General features: G+C 41.1%; 1 protein-coding gene across 1 annotated transcript in view; it reads left to right on the forward strand.

Moving 5' to 3' along the window:
* itga1 (integrin, alpha 1) overlaps positions 1 to 13,779 on the forward strand; it is a 39,615-nt gene that overhangs the window by 16,370 nt on the left and 9,466 nt on the right. The window contains exons 3-15 of the mRNA XM_079179196.1: positions 1,523 to 1,632; positions 4,256 to 4,344; positions 5,349 to 5,463; positions 6,553 to 6,680; positions 7,360 to 7,508; positions 8,122 to 8,272; positions 8,663 to 8,837; positions 9,049 to 9,122; positions 10,923 to 11,070; positions 11,906 to 12,048; positions 12,297 to 12,440; positions 12,542 to 12,793; positions 13,151 to 13,281. Of these exons, the coding sequence (XP_079035322.1) occupies positions 1,523 to 1,632; positions 4,256 to 4,344; positions 5,349 to 5,463; positions 6,553 to 6,680; positions 7,360 to 7,508; positions 8,122 to 8,272; positions 8,663 to 8,837; positions 9,049 to 9,122; positions 10,923 to 11,070; positions 11,906 to 12,048; positions 12,297 to 12,440; positions 12,542 to 12,793; positions 13,151 to 13,281 (1,809 nt within the window). The remainder of the gene's footprint in view (positions 1 to 1,522; positions 1,633 to 4,255; positions 4,345 to 5,348; positions 5,464 to 6,552; positions 6,681 to 7,359; positions 7,509 to 8,121; positions 8,273 to 8,662; positions 8,838 to 9,048; positions 9,123 to 10,922; positions 11,071 to 11,905; positions 12,049 to 12,296; positions 12,441 to 12,541; positions 12,794 to 13,150; positions 13,282 to 13,779) is intronic.

Consider the following 13,779-nt stretch of genomic DNA (forward strand, 5'->3'; position numbering starts at 1 on the left):
GCATAAGGACTGGAAGCAGGGGGACACAGCTAACCTTCATATTTAACAGGCCAACAGATGATTGTATGATATCTTACCAAAAGTTATTTCTCATTTTATCCTACAAATGACCAGCAACACAAGCGATCTGTGCGCTTGTGCAAGCTCCTGTACAAAATACATTTGTAACTTAACTTACGTAGGTGCGTTACATAAAAGCAAGGACTTTGGTTTCACACGAGACACAAACAGCGGTCTCCTGGGTGAAAGTCCTGTGTTTGTTTGACCGATCGCTCCATCACGACCTCCTTGTTACATGGACTTTGTTGCTCTTTATACTACATTATGTCACCTGACTTCCTTAGCGGCAGCCCTGCACGTCCTGGCTCCCAATTACGTTGGTTGTATACAAATTATAGTGCTTAACTTTTTTGTAGGTACAAGTATTAACAGTGAATGAGAACAGCCTAAACAGACAAATATGAATCGTATTTCCCAAAATCTTGAACTATTCCTTTAAAATTTGGGAAATTTGGAAGCCACAGAACTTAAATAACTCAAGGCTTTCATGACCTGGTGGTGGCACCAGATGTAAGGTTCAGGGATTCATCCTCTGGGCACCATGAACTTGATCATGATCATGACAATCCATCAAATATTTGTTGAGATACCAAAGTGGTGAACTGACCACAGCCCTGACAATGTTATTTAGCTTGGATTAGAAAAATAAGATTTAAATAAAATATGATGGCTTTGTAGATTAGGAAAGACGATAAACTAACACAGCACATAAACAATCTGAAGTCATTAATCATTTACAGATAAATTGAAAGAATAAGCAGGTATGTTTCATCCTGATTGTTAATCATAAATAAGTCAGTAATGTTGTGGTGTTTCTCACAGCTGACTGTGGTCCGAGCAGAGCGTGTTGTCGTTGTTCCACTTTGTGTCTCGATTTAGAGGACCAGAGCCCATTAGAGGTCAGGAATGTTAATAAGCCTGAGTGCTCAGAGGAAGGCAGATGATCGACTCATTTTAGTTTACTGACGGTGCGACATGATGTGTTAGGAAACTCACACATGAGCATGGTTCTGTAACACATGCACGCATGCATTTGCACATGCTGAACATACATGTCCAGTAAAGACCAGGTACAAGTATGTTTGATAAGACTGTAGCGATCTGCAAACATCTGCAACATTTTCATGCATTAGTATGTAATGAGGTGATAATAAGGTGTTTTTTTTAATGAGCTATGTCAATGTTATTTCAGTTTTATACCATAGTTTCAGGCATAATAATATGAAAGCCACAGATTCATAAACCAACTATAACCATTGTTATCAGCCAATCTGAACCTTCTGTTTATGTTTAAGTATAATTAAGGCAAATCTAAAGTCACCGCTTCCAGCCTGGCAACGCTTAATTTCTGCAATAATATTTGAATTGTGCTTGTTATCACAATCGTTAAACTGTGATGCTGGTGTGTGGTTGTTGGCAGGATTTCTGACCAACCAATACCAACTGCTCTTTATTTATTCAGGGTTCTGATTGGATCGCCGCTGTCGGGCCAGCCAGCCAAACGGACAGGAGACGTCTACAAGTGCCCTGTGGGGAGAGGGGACAACACGTGTGTCAAACTGGATCTGCCCAGTAAGAAAGCTGTGTGTGTGTGTGTGTGTGTGTGTGTGTCTGTGTGTGTGTGCTGAACCAGTTAGTCAATTGATTGAATAATGACTAAAAATAGATAGTCAGATAATCTCTGGCTGCATTTTGGACTGTTGGTTGGACAGCACCAGACATTTGAGGATGTCACCTTATTAACTGAGAAAATAATCTGGAGATTTTGCAAATATATTGTGTTTATTTGTATTGCTGTATGTTTAAGACTTCTGCATATCTGATTGGGTCTAGTGGGGAGGAAGTGAGGCCCATCAGAACAGGAAGAGAGTAAATAAACAAGGTTTTAATGTTTCATCCTTCCAATTATATCTTAATTAAACAGATAAACACAATTTAGCTCCCGGTCAGCAGTCTGCAAAGTCTTTTGGCTGTGTGTCAACATTGGAGGACTGAGAGCTACCGTGAACTGTAGATCTGCACACTAACTCTCAGCTCAGCAATTAGTACTTTTAACCACCGCTGTTGACACTTCAGAATTATTAAGTAACAGGAGTTACAGTTCTGCTGCTGTTGGTAAATGATTGGCTTTAAGTGCTGATAATTCACGGTCAGGCCTGGAAATAATACTCGGCCACTCACCAGAGGAGAGTGCTGTATTTGTTTTTATCTTGGATGAGTTAAGCAGGCGAAAGCCTATATCTCACAAACTCAAGTTTAGTCTGGAAAACATCCACTGGGACTCGATTGAGCCCGGCCACCGGAGCCAGACAACTCGGCAAACAACTGGGAGTGGATTACATGACGACAACAGCAACAGTGCTGTATTTTGATTGAAAGCGAAACTGACAAAAGTTTTTACCTTGGACGAAGAAGCGGCTTGTCTTTCACATAGTCATTTCGGTCTATGCCCACTGACGACGCCCAAGTCTGTCTCCATACTTGGTTTGCGTGATTGCAGCGCAGGAGAGAGATACGCCAAACCATAATGGAAGTTACATTTGTGTGGTTGTAATGTTGTAATTCTTAATCACGGTTCTGTCTGACCAATAAAATTGAAAGTTGTTTAAGCCAGAACAATTATGTGTGATGAAATACTGACAAGAAACTCCCAACATCTACGATCTGCTAAACAGCACTGCAGTATGTTTACATTCTGTTTGGAAAAATTTAATCCAAATGACAAACAATAAACATAAACTGTCGGCTGTACACAATTGGAAATTTAGGTTGCAGTCTTTCAGGATGAGCAATTACTCAGCAGTGGTGTATTTCTAGATAAACTGATCGTATAGATGTGAATGCATGTCATAATATGCTATATTTATAATTTGTCTGTCTATATGCTAAAAGAGTTGCAATACAATGGTGTAGAATACTCTGTAAAAGTCCTGCAGTCCAAATTTGACTCAAATAAATGTACAAAATGATTAACATCAAATGTACCAAATGTAAAAATACTCCTTATTCAGATTAGCCCAATGAAGCTCATTTGATTAATTTATATACTGCCAGGTTGTGAATTTATTGTGAGTAGAAGTATGAAGTACAAGTACCTCGAAATTGTCCTTAAGTACAGCACTTGAGTAAATGTACTTTCCACCACTGGAAACTCATAGCCACTACCTAGTAAATTACTGTTCGTCATGGTGATAGATTTCAGCATAAGCCACAATAGCATTAGCTTTCTCTGATTTTCAGGAGGTCGTTGCAGACCAAGAGGGATCGTGTAATAAGTCTGATTTGTTCTGATATCTATCAGTTCACTGAGGACAAAGCGTGTATTGTCCTCTGCAGATCCACAAAGCTGCTCTCAGTCCCATGCGACGAATCATGAGGATCTCAGTCCATATCACTCATTTGATCAGATAGTTAGGAAATAAGCAAACTTTTCAAAACAACTTATTTTCACATAAAAGTTTCCTGTGTGTGCATGAGAGATGATTGTTTACTGAGCATCAAATAAAACGTGTTAGAGTGATAAAAAAGGTCTTTTAATTCCTCGTCAGTATTTTCAAGCATGAAGACAGGAAATAGGGGAGGGCTACAAGGATAAAAGCAAGAATCTGTATTCACACAGAGATGAAGAATAGGGCAAGACTTAAGTCATTAAATGTCATTACGTCACACTAACTACTAGCAGCTCTGTTTTGTGTCAGTTCAGAGGAGAGCACATTCCTGGCTGCTAATGAGAATCAGAAATAGTTAAATATCATAATTCCCTCATGGGGATTGGTAAAGAGGTCGATTCAGCATTAAAATGGCATGTGAATGGGTTTGTGAGAATATGTGGTAAGTGAATCAGATCCAGAACATTCCCAAGTTGGAGCGTTTGTAATAACATGCTAATTTTAGCCAGATTCAAATCCTCTATTTCTTCTTCACTGCAACTGGGATCAGCAACACACGTTGGTTTGTGCTCTGCATCATTTATTAGCTGCCATAAGCTAAACACTGAGGTAAACTAATGAAACGTGCTATATTTAACCACATGTCAGTGGTTATTACATCTTCTCAGTGTAGAGGGAGGTAAGGACGGAGGGTGAGCGGCTCTCTTATGGGAAAATACAGAAGAGGAATTTGTCCAGCTGCTCTTCCTCTGTGCTGCTCTCTGTTTGTCTCACTCTGTTTATTCGTCCATATTTTTTCTCTTTAGAAAACACAACGGTTCCCAACTTACATGAAGTCAAGGAGAACATGACCATGGGAAGCACACTGGTCACCAATCCCAACGGGGGATTTCTGGTAAGGGGGGAAGTTGCTCTTTGTAGTTAATAGAAGTGCTCTATAGTACATTTTCCATACCAAACACAAAAGGAGGACTGAGCTTTGCATATTTTTGGCAAGAAACTTTCAGCAAGTATATGTTCACGAGACCTTTGGTCTCAATGGAAACAGTGGGCTTGACCCTCCCATGTTTCTCAGTCAGGCTTCATGTCCTGGGAATGTAACACTGTAAATCAGCTGTATGCCGAAATGTATGTATGAGTATGTAGGAGGTGGCGACACCCATTCCATTTTATGGTTATGAACTCCAGTAAAATTATATTTAGATTAGCAGAGTTAAAAAAATGACAGAAACAATGGACTAGTGCCAAATATATTAATATATTAATGCAACTCATAAAAACTTGACATCTGGATTCAGTGCTTGTTTTAGGGCTTTTATTTTGAAGGCTTGATGGGTTACATAATCTAATTTCTTTCAGATGACATTCCCATCAGCCTCAGTTATAGCTTTTGTTTATTGTTAATTAGCAAATGGTAGCACAGTAGCTTTTGCTAATTAGCATCAAGATGTTAGCGATTAGCTCAAAGCAACTCTTTGCCAAAGCCTCCCAGAGCTGCTAGTATAGCTGAAGACTCGTAGTCCAGAATCCCTCGAGGAGAGCACTGACGTTGTACAGCACAGAGGGAAATCTAAGGAAATGATGCTGAGAGATTAATGTTATACAATTTTCCAGTTATTGTTGGTCATTTTGAAGCCCTTCTTCCTTGCAGGCTCCGTTTCTCTGTTTCCCTCTTCTCTTTTTCTCTCTGGAGAAGTGCAGTCTGAAGGGATCTATGGTGGTTTTTAATAGTCGCTTTGTAATCTTCAGCTTGAGTAGTTCTTTCCTCTTGGTTTCTGTCCTCAGTAGCCCTGAAACTCCTCTCACCCATGACCTAATACTGGTGGAAAGCTAACCAGTCTGTGACTATTTTCTCAAGCAGTCTCCGTTTGTTTGTATGCGTGTGTCCTGTCTCCACAGGCCTGTGGTCCGCAGTATGGCTACATGTGCGGCCGGCAGCAGTACATCTCGGGAGTGTGTGCGAATGTCAGCGAATCCTTCCAGATCCTCAACTCTGTGGCACCGGCCGTGCAAGGTACGCTGCCTGACAAGACAAAAAGACACATCAGCACATCTACGCAGGACGTGACAGCCTCCGCACAAATTGCCTGTCGGGGATAGGAGATAGTGAGCTACTCTTCACAGTAGTACCACCCAAGACCCTGACATCAGACTCACCCTCTCTCAGCGAAGAGGGCGATTAGAGCATTCTTCTTAATGTAAACTTGTCTGCGACCCCCATCCCTCTCTGGGCCGGCCCAGCCCAGCCCTTCTTGCCGCGTTGTATGCCCAAGTTAGGAAACAGTTTACTGCGCCTGCACTCTGTTTCCCAGGAAGGAAACAGCCGAGAGAGAGCCAGAGAGTAAACAGTCTACAGTAATATCTCTCTTTCTATGACTCTTTCAGTATTTCTCTGCCATTCAACACACACACAGACTGATCATATAGTGCCGCAAGAAAGTATGAACATGTCTCGCGTTTTAAACTGATTTGATAAGAGCTGAATTAAAGTAAATGTAAGGACTATAAGAGATTGTGCGCGTCCTTTGGGGACTTTTTTTGCTTTCATGACTCACGCGAGGAAACCTAACAGTCTCTGCATGAAGCGTGAATGTGTAACGAATGGAGAAATTAGCCTCATTTAGGCCGATTACTACAGTACATGTCTATGGGATCAGTAGTAAGGAAATACAAGTTCTGCAATGTGAGAGACATGATCACATGATCACATGTTAATGAGTGAACTTTAACTATTCCTTTAAAAGACCCAAAATGATCTAGTAATTTATTGAATTCTGTTCCTGCGACCCCTTCAGTTTAACCTGTGACCCCTTGTGGAGGTCCCGGCCCCCAGGTTGGGAACCGCCGCTCGACATTATTACATTTTGATTAGCAGCTACTGTTGTGTGTCTGCTGTGGGCACAAGTCAACAGGAAGGGGACTGGATGTGTTGCACAATCTAATTTCTTTCTTTGGGGTGAAATCAGTAACTCTAGTGAAACCAGACGTCCATCTTTGGAAAAGTTTAAAGATAAAACATTTAATGTGTACGAAATAAAGACAATCTCCTGTAGCTGCATGCAGAGAAATGAAAACAAACAAACTCTGTTTGGCTTTGTTCCAGACTGTGCGAAAGAGCTGGACATTGTGATCGTTCTGGATGGATCTAACAGTATCTACCCCTGGACCAGTATCATCGAGTTCCTGCGACGTTTCATCGAGAACATTGATATCGGACCTAAACTCTCACAGGTCAGTGGCATGAATAAATTACTTTCAAGGATTTTTAAAAGAATAATAATGCTTCCTGCTGGAAGTTACTCTTTCTGTCTGAAAAACATAAATGGGTAATGGATGAATGGGTTATTTAAGAATAGACATTACAAGGATGAATGAAGGAATAAACTGTTTGCTGCCAACTCAATTATTCATATTATATTATGTTTGATGACATAAGTGCCCACCATTATGGAATTATCCACATGGTGCCAACAGTGAGAATAACTGCAATGTGTCCTTCATAAAGGAGACTTTATGAACTGAAGCCTTTTCAGTCTTCGAAGTGATTAAGTTTTACCTTGAGTGTATTTCTGTCCACTTGTCTTGGATCGCTCCTCGATTGGGTGGTTGGTTTTTATTATGGTTACATTGATCTGGCCTGGAGCTACTGGAGTTTTCCAGAGGGAAAACACTGGAAAGTCTTCTCACTGCGGAGCCCAGTGGTTGTAAGTCACATCTTCCATGGCTGCTGAAGTCCTCTGCCTTCTGTATAAAGAACAGTGTGTCATATCAACCCTACCAGACCCAACCACATCCTCAGCAGACTGTCTGGGAGGGGAGGGAGAGAAGAGGAGAGCATAGAAGGAGAGAAAAAGGAAAAATATATTGTAATGTAGGATAACGTTTAGAAGAACATGTGTGTATTTTCCAGGTGGGGATAGTGTCCTATGGTCAGACCGTCACTCACCGCGTCAACCTGAGCCAGTTCGACAACACTCATAATCTGCTGGAATTTGTTGAAGAACTTCCTCAGCAGACCGGCTTCAAGACCATGACTTTCCTGGGCATCGATACTGCCAGGTATTCAACACTAACCCCTCCCTCCTCATTTGGGCGAGCCTGGCAACGCGGGGCCATAGTTCTCGATGACGTCAGCATGGTCTGGCAATGTTTAATAGGCATATGAATGGGAGCGTGTCGTTTCAAGATGGCTGGACAAGGGACTCAGACAAGCTCCCTCCTTTTGGTTAAAACAGTGCTGTCATTGGTCAGATTTTTTTTCGAAAATATCCTGAAGAAGTTCCCTGATTGGTCCAACATGTATCTGGTCTGATATAGTGGATGTTTTCCAAACTTAAATATTGTAGCAAAAGCTGAGCCTAAAATGAGAACTCCATTGATTTTGCACATCAACGTCCGTTTACAGGTGTCAGGGAGTACGACAACATATGTGAAAAATGTTTTAGATAACAAACCCGAGTCTCTGACTGAACTGACAGTGGGCGAGTTGCATTGTGGGTGATGCAAGTGGCATTTTTGGAGATAAATGCATGAAATGAAAAAAGACCTCCCGCCAGTCTCATGAATGTGAAATAGCCAGCAGGCTTTATTTAAGGTCCTGTTTCAGCAGATACTCCAGATGTTTTGTTCTTTTAAATGAACTTTGACTGAAATTGAATTTTGCACCAATCAGGAAAGAGGCCTTCATGCCGGAGCGCGGTGCACGACCTGGGGTGAAGAAGGTCATGGTGATTGTGACTGACGGAGAGTCACACGACTCCCATAATCTGGGCAAGGTCATCGGAGACTGTGACGACGATGACATCGAGAGGTTCGGCATTGCTGTGGGTACAAACTACCTTTGTGTTGTTTTCACAGATCATGTTTACATGCATGACTGTGTCTTCTGATTTTTGGACTAAGGAAGATTTGTGTTTACTGTTAAATAAACCCAGAAAGGCTTATTTATTAATGAAAATCTGGAATATGCAGACTGTAGAAATCATAGTGAAATAAAGCCATTTTACTGTGCGGTTTATTGAACTATTGATTCATTTCAGTCAACCAGCCAGTAAATCAGTAACAGTTTGATAATTTAGTCAAATAATAAGACGGATTAAAAAAGCAACATCATTCAAACCGTTTCTTTAACAATTGTTTAGCCATCATTTAAAGCCGTTAGTTAGTCACTTTGCAGCCCTGATGTTATTAAGATTGTTTATTATCTTTTCCAGGTTTTAGGAGACTACAATCGTCAGAACAAAAGTGCAGAAGAAGTGCAGAAGTTCATGAAGGAGATTGCGTCCATCTCCAGCAAGCCGTTGGCAGACCACTTCTTCAACGTGTCCGATGAGGTGGCGTTGCTGACCATTGTGGACGCTTTGGGAAGCAAGATTTTTGCTTTGGAAGGTATATGTTGTCCCTACAAACACACATAGCACAACAGCTCGTCTGCTTCTGTATTCAACATATTTATTATTCCTTTAAAGAGGACACAATTTTGATCAAACTCTCTCGATCCAACAATTAATAGGAATGTGATCAGGAGACACCAACAACATTGTATTATGTGCTGTTTATTTTAATATATAACGGTTAAAATGAACTTTTCCATCCTCAGCTACAACCGGCAATTTCACCTCCTCCTTTGAGATGGAGATGTCCCAAGCTGGGTTCAGTGCACATACTTCCAAAGTAAGTCTAAACTCATTTATTTATGTCAGATAAATACACAAATACCATATAACTAAAAGTCAGTGACTCACCGCAGAATCACCGAACCAGACCCAATGACAGACAAGTGCATCATATCTTAAGATCACGGCAAAGTTTAGATGTCTGTAGGCGTTTAGTTTTAGAAAGAACTGTTTATTTTATTTGCTTGCGGGGGAAGTGAATGTGTTGGCGTGGATGTTTGCTCAACTAATGAACTAGTCCAGACACAAAGCCCCAGTGTTATCTCCAGTGCATCTTCAACCCTTCGGTGATTCACTGGGTCAGTGGAAGTTTTCAGACACAGGCTCTCTCTGTCCTCACACTGCTGCAGACTTCAGGCTGATCGTGTTGGGTCTGATAGCATGAGAGCATGTGCGAGACAGTTAGAAGGGGATTGGAAGGCGAGCACGAGGCATTTTCAGTATTAGAGACAGTGGGGGAGGTTGAATCAGATGTTTGTTCACTACTCTTAAGAACAACATGCTTGCTTTTGCCTCTTCACATGCCTTTGGAGTTCATTCATTAGGTGGTTCCTACATCTATTTAAAAACAAACTAGCTTCTTACGCCTCTCTTCCTGCTCTTGACTCACGTTTGTCACCTATTCGATCATTGTGTACACTTAACTCTGTGGCTCATTCGACCAGGCACAACCAGACTGAGTCATTGTTAAACACAGGAGGCCTCGCTTTAAGGCTCAGTAGCGGTTAAGAGGCTCTTGATGACTTTCATTGTGACTAATGACACATGTAATGTCCTGTGTGACCCCTCCCATTCCTATTAATGAACTCTGTATCCTGTAGATACAATCAAAGAGATTGATTGAAGTACATTTTTTTGTTTTCTGCTTTGTGATGTATTCTACTATATTTTATTTTATCCGGGTTATTTACTTGTGTCTATATTTTCAAGAGCTTACATTATTGATTGACCTGTCAATCTTGTTTTTTTTTTTTCTCGATGAATGAGTTAACTGTTTCACAAGTAAAATTGTGAAAATGCTTATCACAGTATCCCAGACCGCCAGATATTTTTTAAATGTTTAATTTACAATGATATAACAGAGAGAAGCAGAAACATTTAACAAGCTGGAGCCACTGGAAGTTTGTACGTTTTCCTTAAATATCAATTTATACATTTTCAAAATAGTTAGTGGTTTAATTTTCTTTTGATTAGATAAATGAATAAATGTTTCTGCACTAGTTATACTATTTTGTCTTTTTGAATAGTGGTGGTAAGTAATACTTTCATTCAATTGTACTTAAGTACAATTGTACTTGGTATTTCCATGTTATGCTACTTTATATCTAGACTACATTTAGAGTACTTCATCTATTTACTTGACAACTTTAGTTCTTCTAGTTACTCATATTATTTATGCAAATCAACAAATAAAATGTATAAATATGTAAAATGATCTCAAATTCAAGCAGCTAAAACATTAAATACTTTTATAAATAGTTCTTACACGTTAATGCATCAGTAATAACTCTCCAGTTGCCTTTTTACAAGAGTTCTTTAACTTTAACTTAACTACATTTTGATGATAACACTTCTGTACTTTTACTTTTGTAGGCGCACAGAAGTTTGTTTTAGTTGTGATTTCGTATTTTTTTTACATTGTGTTAATGTGATGGATTCTAGTGATTCTTCCATCACTGTTTAGACCACAGTAAAGATGATACAAATATTTTGTACACCACTCACTAACAGAAATCGTTTTAATTCTTTTGATCTCATATCCGACTGCTCCCGATATCAGCTCTGTTGTCTCTCGTAGGACGGCCTGATGCTGGGAGCAGTGGGAGCGTTTGACTGGAACGGGACAGTGGTAATGCATACCGCTGGAGGAACGATCATTCCGGGGAAGACCCAGTTCTACGACCCAGAAACTGAGGCCGGGTACGAAGGACTCGCTGGGTACCTCGGTGAGTTCACTCGTAATGTCTTAAAGGCCCTAAGACGTATTTTCTCAATCAGCTGGATACCGGACTCACAGATAGCACCCAGTCACTTCAACGAAAATAGCAAAAAATATATTTTGTAGATTCCAGGTTTGATTCCAGGTTTGCCGTCCGTTGCACATGTGCATTTGTGTTTCTTCTGCTTGTGTGTTCCCGCAAATACAGTATTTAGACATCCAAGAACAACTCTATCTGAGTGTCTTTGTGTTACACAGAGACAGAGATAAACTAGATCTTTCTTGAGATTCTGTGAATTTTCACAGCTGCAGAATAAATATAGTTTATGTTACATGGAGGAGTAAGATGCTGTCCATCTCTTTGTCCCATAAATAATAAATGCATGCCTTTTCTCTTCTGCTCCTCTCGTCCTGCTGCCTTTTATGGCTCTAAGAGCAACTACTGCTTCTTAATATCAAGTTATTTAATCAACATGTCGTTAGAAAGAGCACTGGTGGGTCCAGGCTCGCGTACTGTAAACTCAGCTGTTGGCACACGCTCATACCTAATGGTCTGACTGCAGACTTTGCATACGTAGCCTGTGTGCGTGTGCTTGTCTGGGTGTGTTTGTGTGTGTGTTCCTGTCAGTTTCGAAGGAGTGTTTTATAGTTACCTCCTCACAGTGAGATGTAAACGGTTGGCTGAAGAAGCATTTAAAAATACCCTTCAAAGAGAACCATAATTGTTTTTCTCCTGATGTTGTTAAGTGCTGTTTGACACATTCCTGTTGATGCATATTTATGTAAAGAATGCACTGAATTTAATAGATTGTGTACTTGTGTATGCACATGTCTCTCTGTAGGCTATGATGTTCAGTCAGCATCCACCCCTGATGGAGTGCTGTACATCACAGGAGCACCGCGGTACAACCACACAGGCCGGGTTGTTATCTATCGTCTGAATGAAAAGAACATCGTCGTCTCACAGATACTGAAAGGACAACAGGTGAGTCTATTTCAGTTTGGTGCCTGGGGAGGCTTTCGTCCCTCAGTGTTGTTTTTGCAGAGAAGACATCTTTCTTTAATCCGACTTTAAATAAGATAAAACTGTATTAATCCCCAAGGAAAAATTAACATGTTACAGCAGCACAGAGAGGCTTACTAGTAAGAAAAACTTTGGTGGAACCTGAGGTGCAAAACACAGAAACGTCTGTTTTCTGAATTATCATTGTCCAATGTTGTTTTGCTTTGCAGATTGGTTCCTACTTTGGCAGCGTCCTGCAGACTGTCGACGTGGATGGAGATTCCTACACGGATCTCCTCTTGGTCGGAGCTCCAATGTACATGGGCACGGAAAGAGACGAGCAGGGACAAGTCTACGTCTACAAACTCGACCAGGTACGGAAGGTTAATTAAAAAAGAATTAGATGTGTGTCTTTGATTGAAAGAGCTTGTGTCAGATTGTGATGTTTTTTTTTTTGTCTTTGCTCTATTTCCAGAGCGGCCAGTTTAAACACGAGTTCACTTTAAAGCCTGTCAATCAGTCCTGTTGTACTGCCCACTCAGCCAGCTGCACCAATAAGAATGAACCATGCGGTGCCCGCTTCGGTACGGCCATCGCCGCAGTATCAGACCTCAACCTGGACGGGTTTAACGACGTGGCCATCGGTGCACCTTTTGAGAACGACCACCGAGGGGCCGTCTACATCTATCATGGAGATAAGACGTCGCTGAAAGAGAAATTCGTACAGGTGAGAACAGTGACAGTGCTGTTGATACCAAAATACTTATATGTTTTTATTTAGTTGAAAGGGAAATGCTGTTATATTTAAACCCAGCTTTATTTCCCATTAATGTGGCCATTGTGGCTCTATGGGTTGTGCTAACTTTGCACTCGCCACCTCCTGCTACTTTTTGTGTTTAGTTTCTGTCAGACTCATGTAAACGTCTTGTTTGTTTGGAAAGCTTTAGGGGGCTTTACAACAGAGGCGGCAAGTGCAAAGTTACCCATAGAGCCACAATAACTTTTGGGAAATATGCCAGGTTCAAATATATCCCGCAATTATCCTTTAATGTGCTCTAATTGGTTCTGTGTTTTTCCTCTGCAGCATATCCCTGCAGGTGGGGACGGTGAAAAGGTGAAATTCTTTGGTCAGTCCATTCATGGAGTCATGGATCTTAATGGAGATGGAATCACTGATGTTACCATAGGAGGTCTGGGAGGGGCTTCACTATTCTGGTGAGTCACGGCCCATCCTCACACATCAACATTCGCTCCCAAAACTACACATTCCACCTGAATCATTACCAGCAGCGGTGCCCGTATCCCGGAGACTTTATCTTACATGTTCGTTTGGTGCTGTCTTCTGCGGGTTTAGACAGCTGCGCGTGTCCCACTGGGCTTTTGGGCTTGAGACAAACAACTTCCTAATGATCTCTCTCTGTTACAACTCCTGGCTGTTGGACTAACCCGCAAAGTTTTAAAACATCAGCCCACACCATGATTTAGCTTCCCAAGCAGACCTTCTCCCACAGTTCCTACTGGCAGAGGCTCAGCTAAGCTGTGTGAAAACTCCATCTCCCAAGTGGCTTAGAGTTTAAATAGGATTTGGCAGCAGGCGGCTGTTCTTCCTGGACTGTTGGCCGGGTTTTAGAAAGCTCAACAGTTGAATAGAGGGAGTTCAGGCCAAGTTTTGCATCCGTTTCTTGTTCCTTACTTTTAGCACACACACATACA

The sequence above is a fragment of the Pholis gunnellus genome, assembly GCF_910591455.1.
Source record: "Pholis gunnellus genome assembly, chromosome: 18".
Classification (NCBI taxonomy): domain Eukaryota; kingdom Metazoa; phylum Chordata; class Actinopteri; order Perciformes; family Pholidae; genus Pholis; species Pholis gunnellus.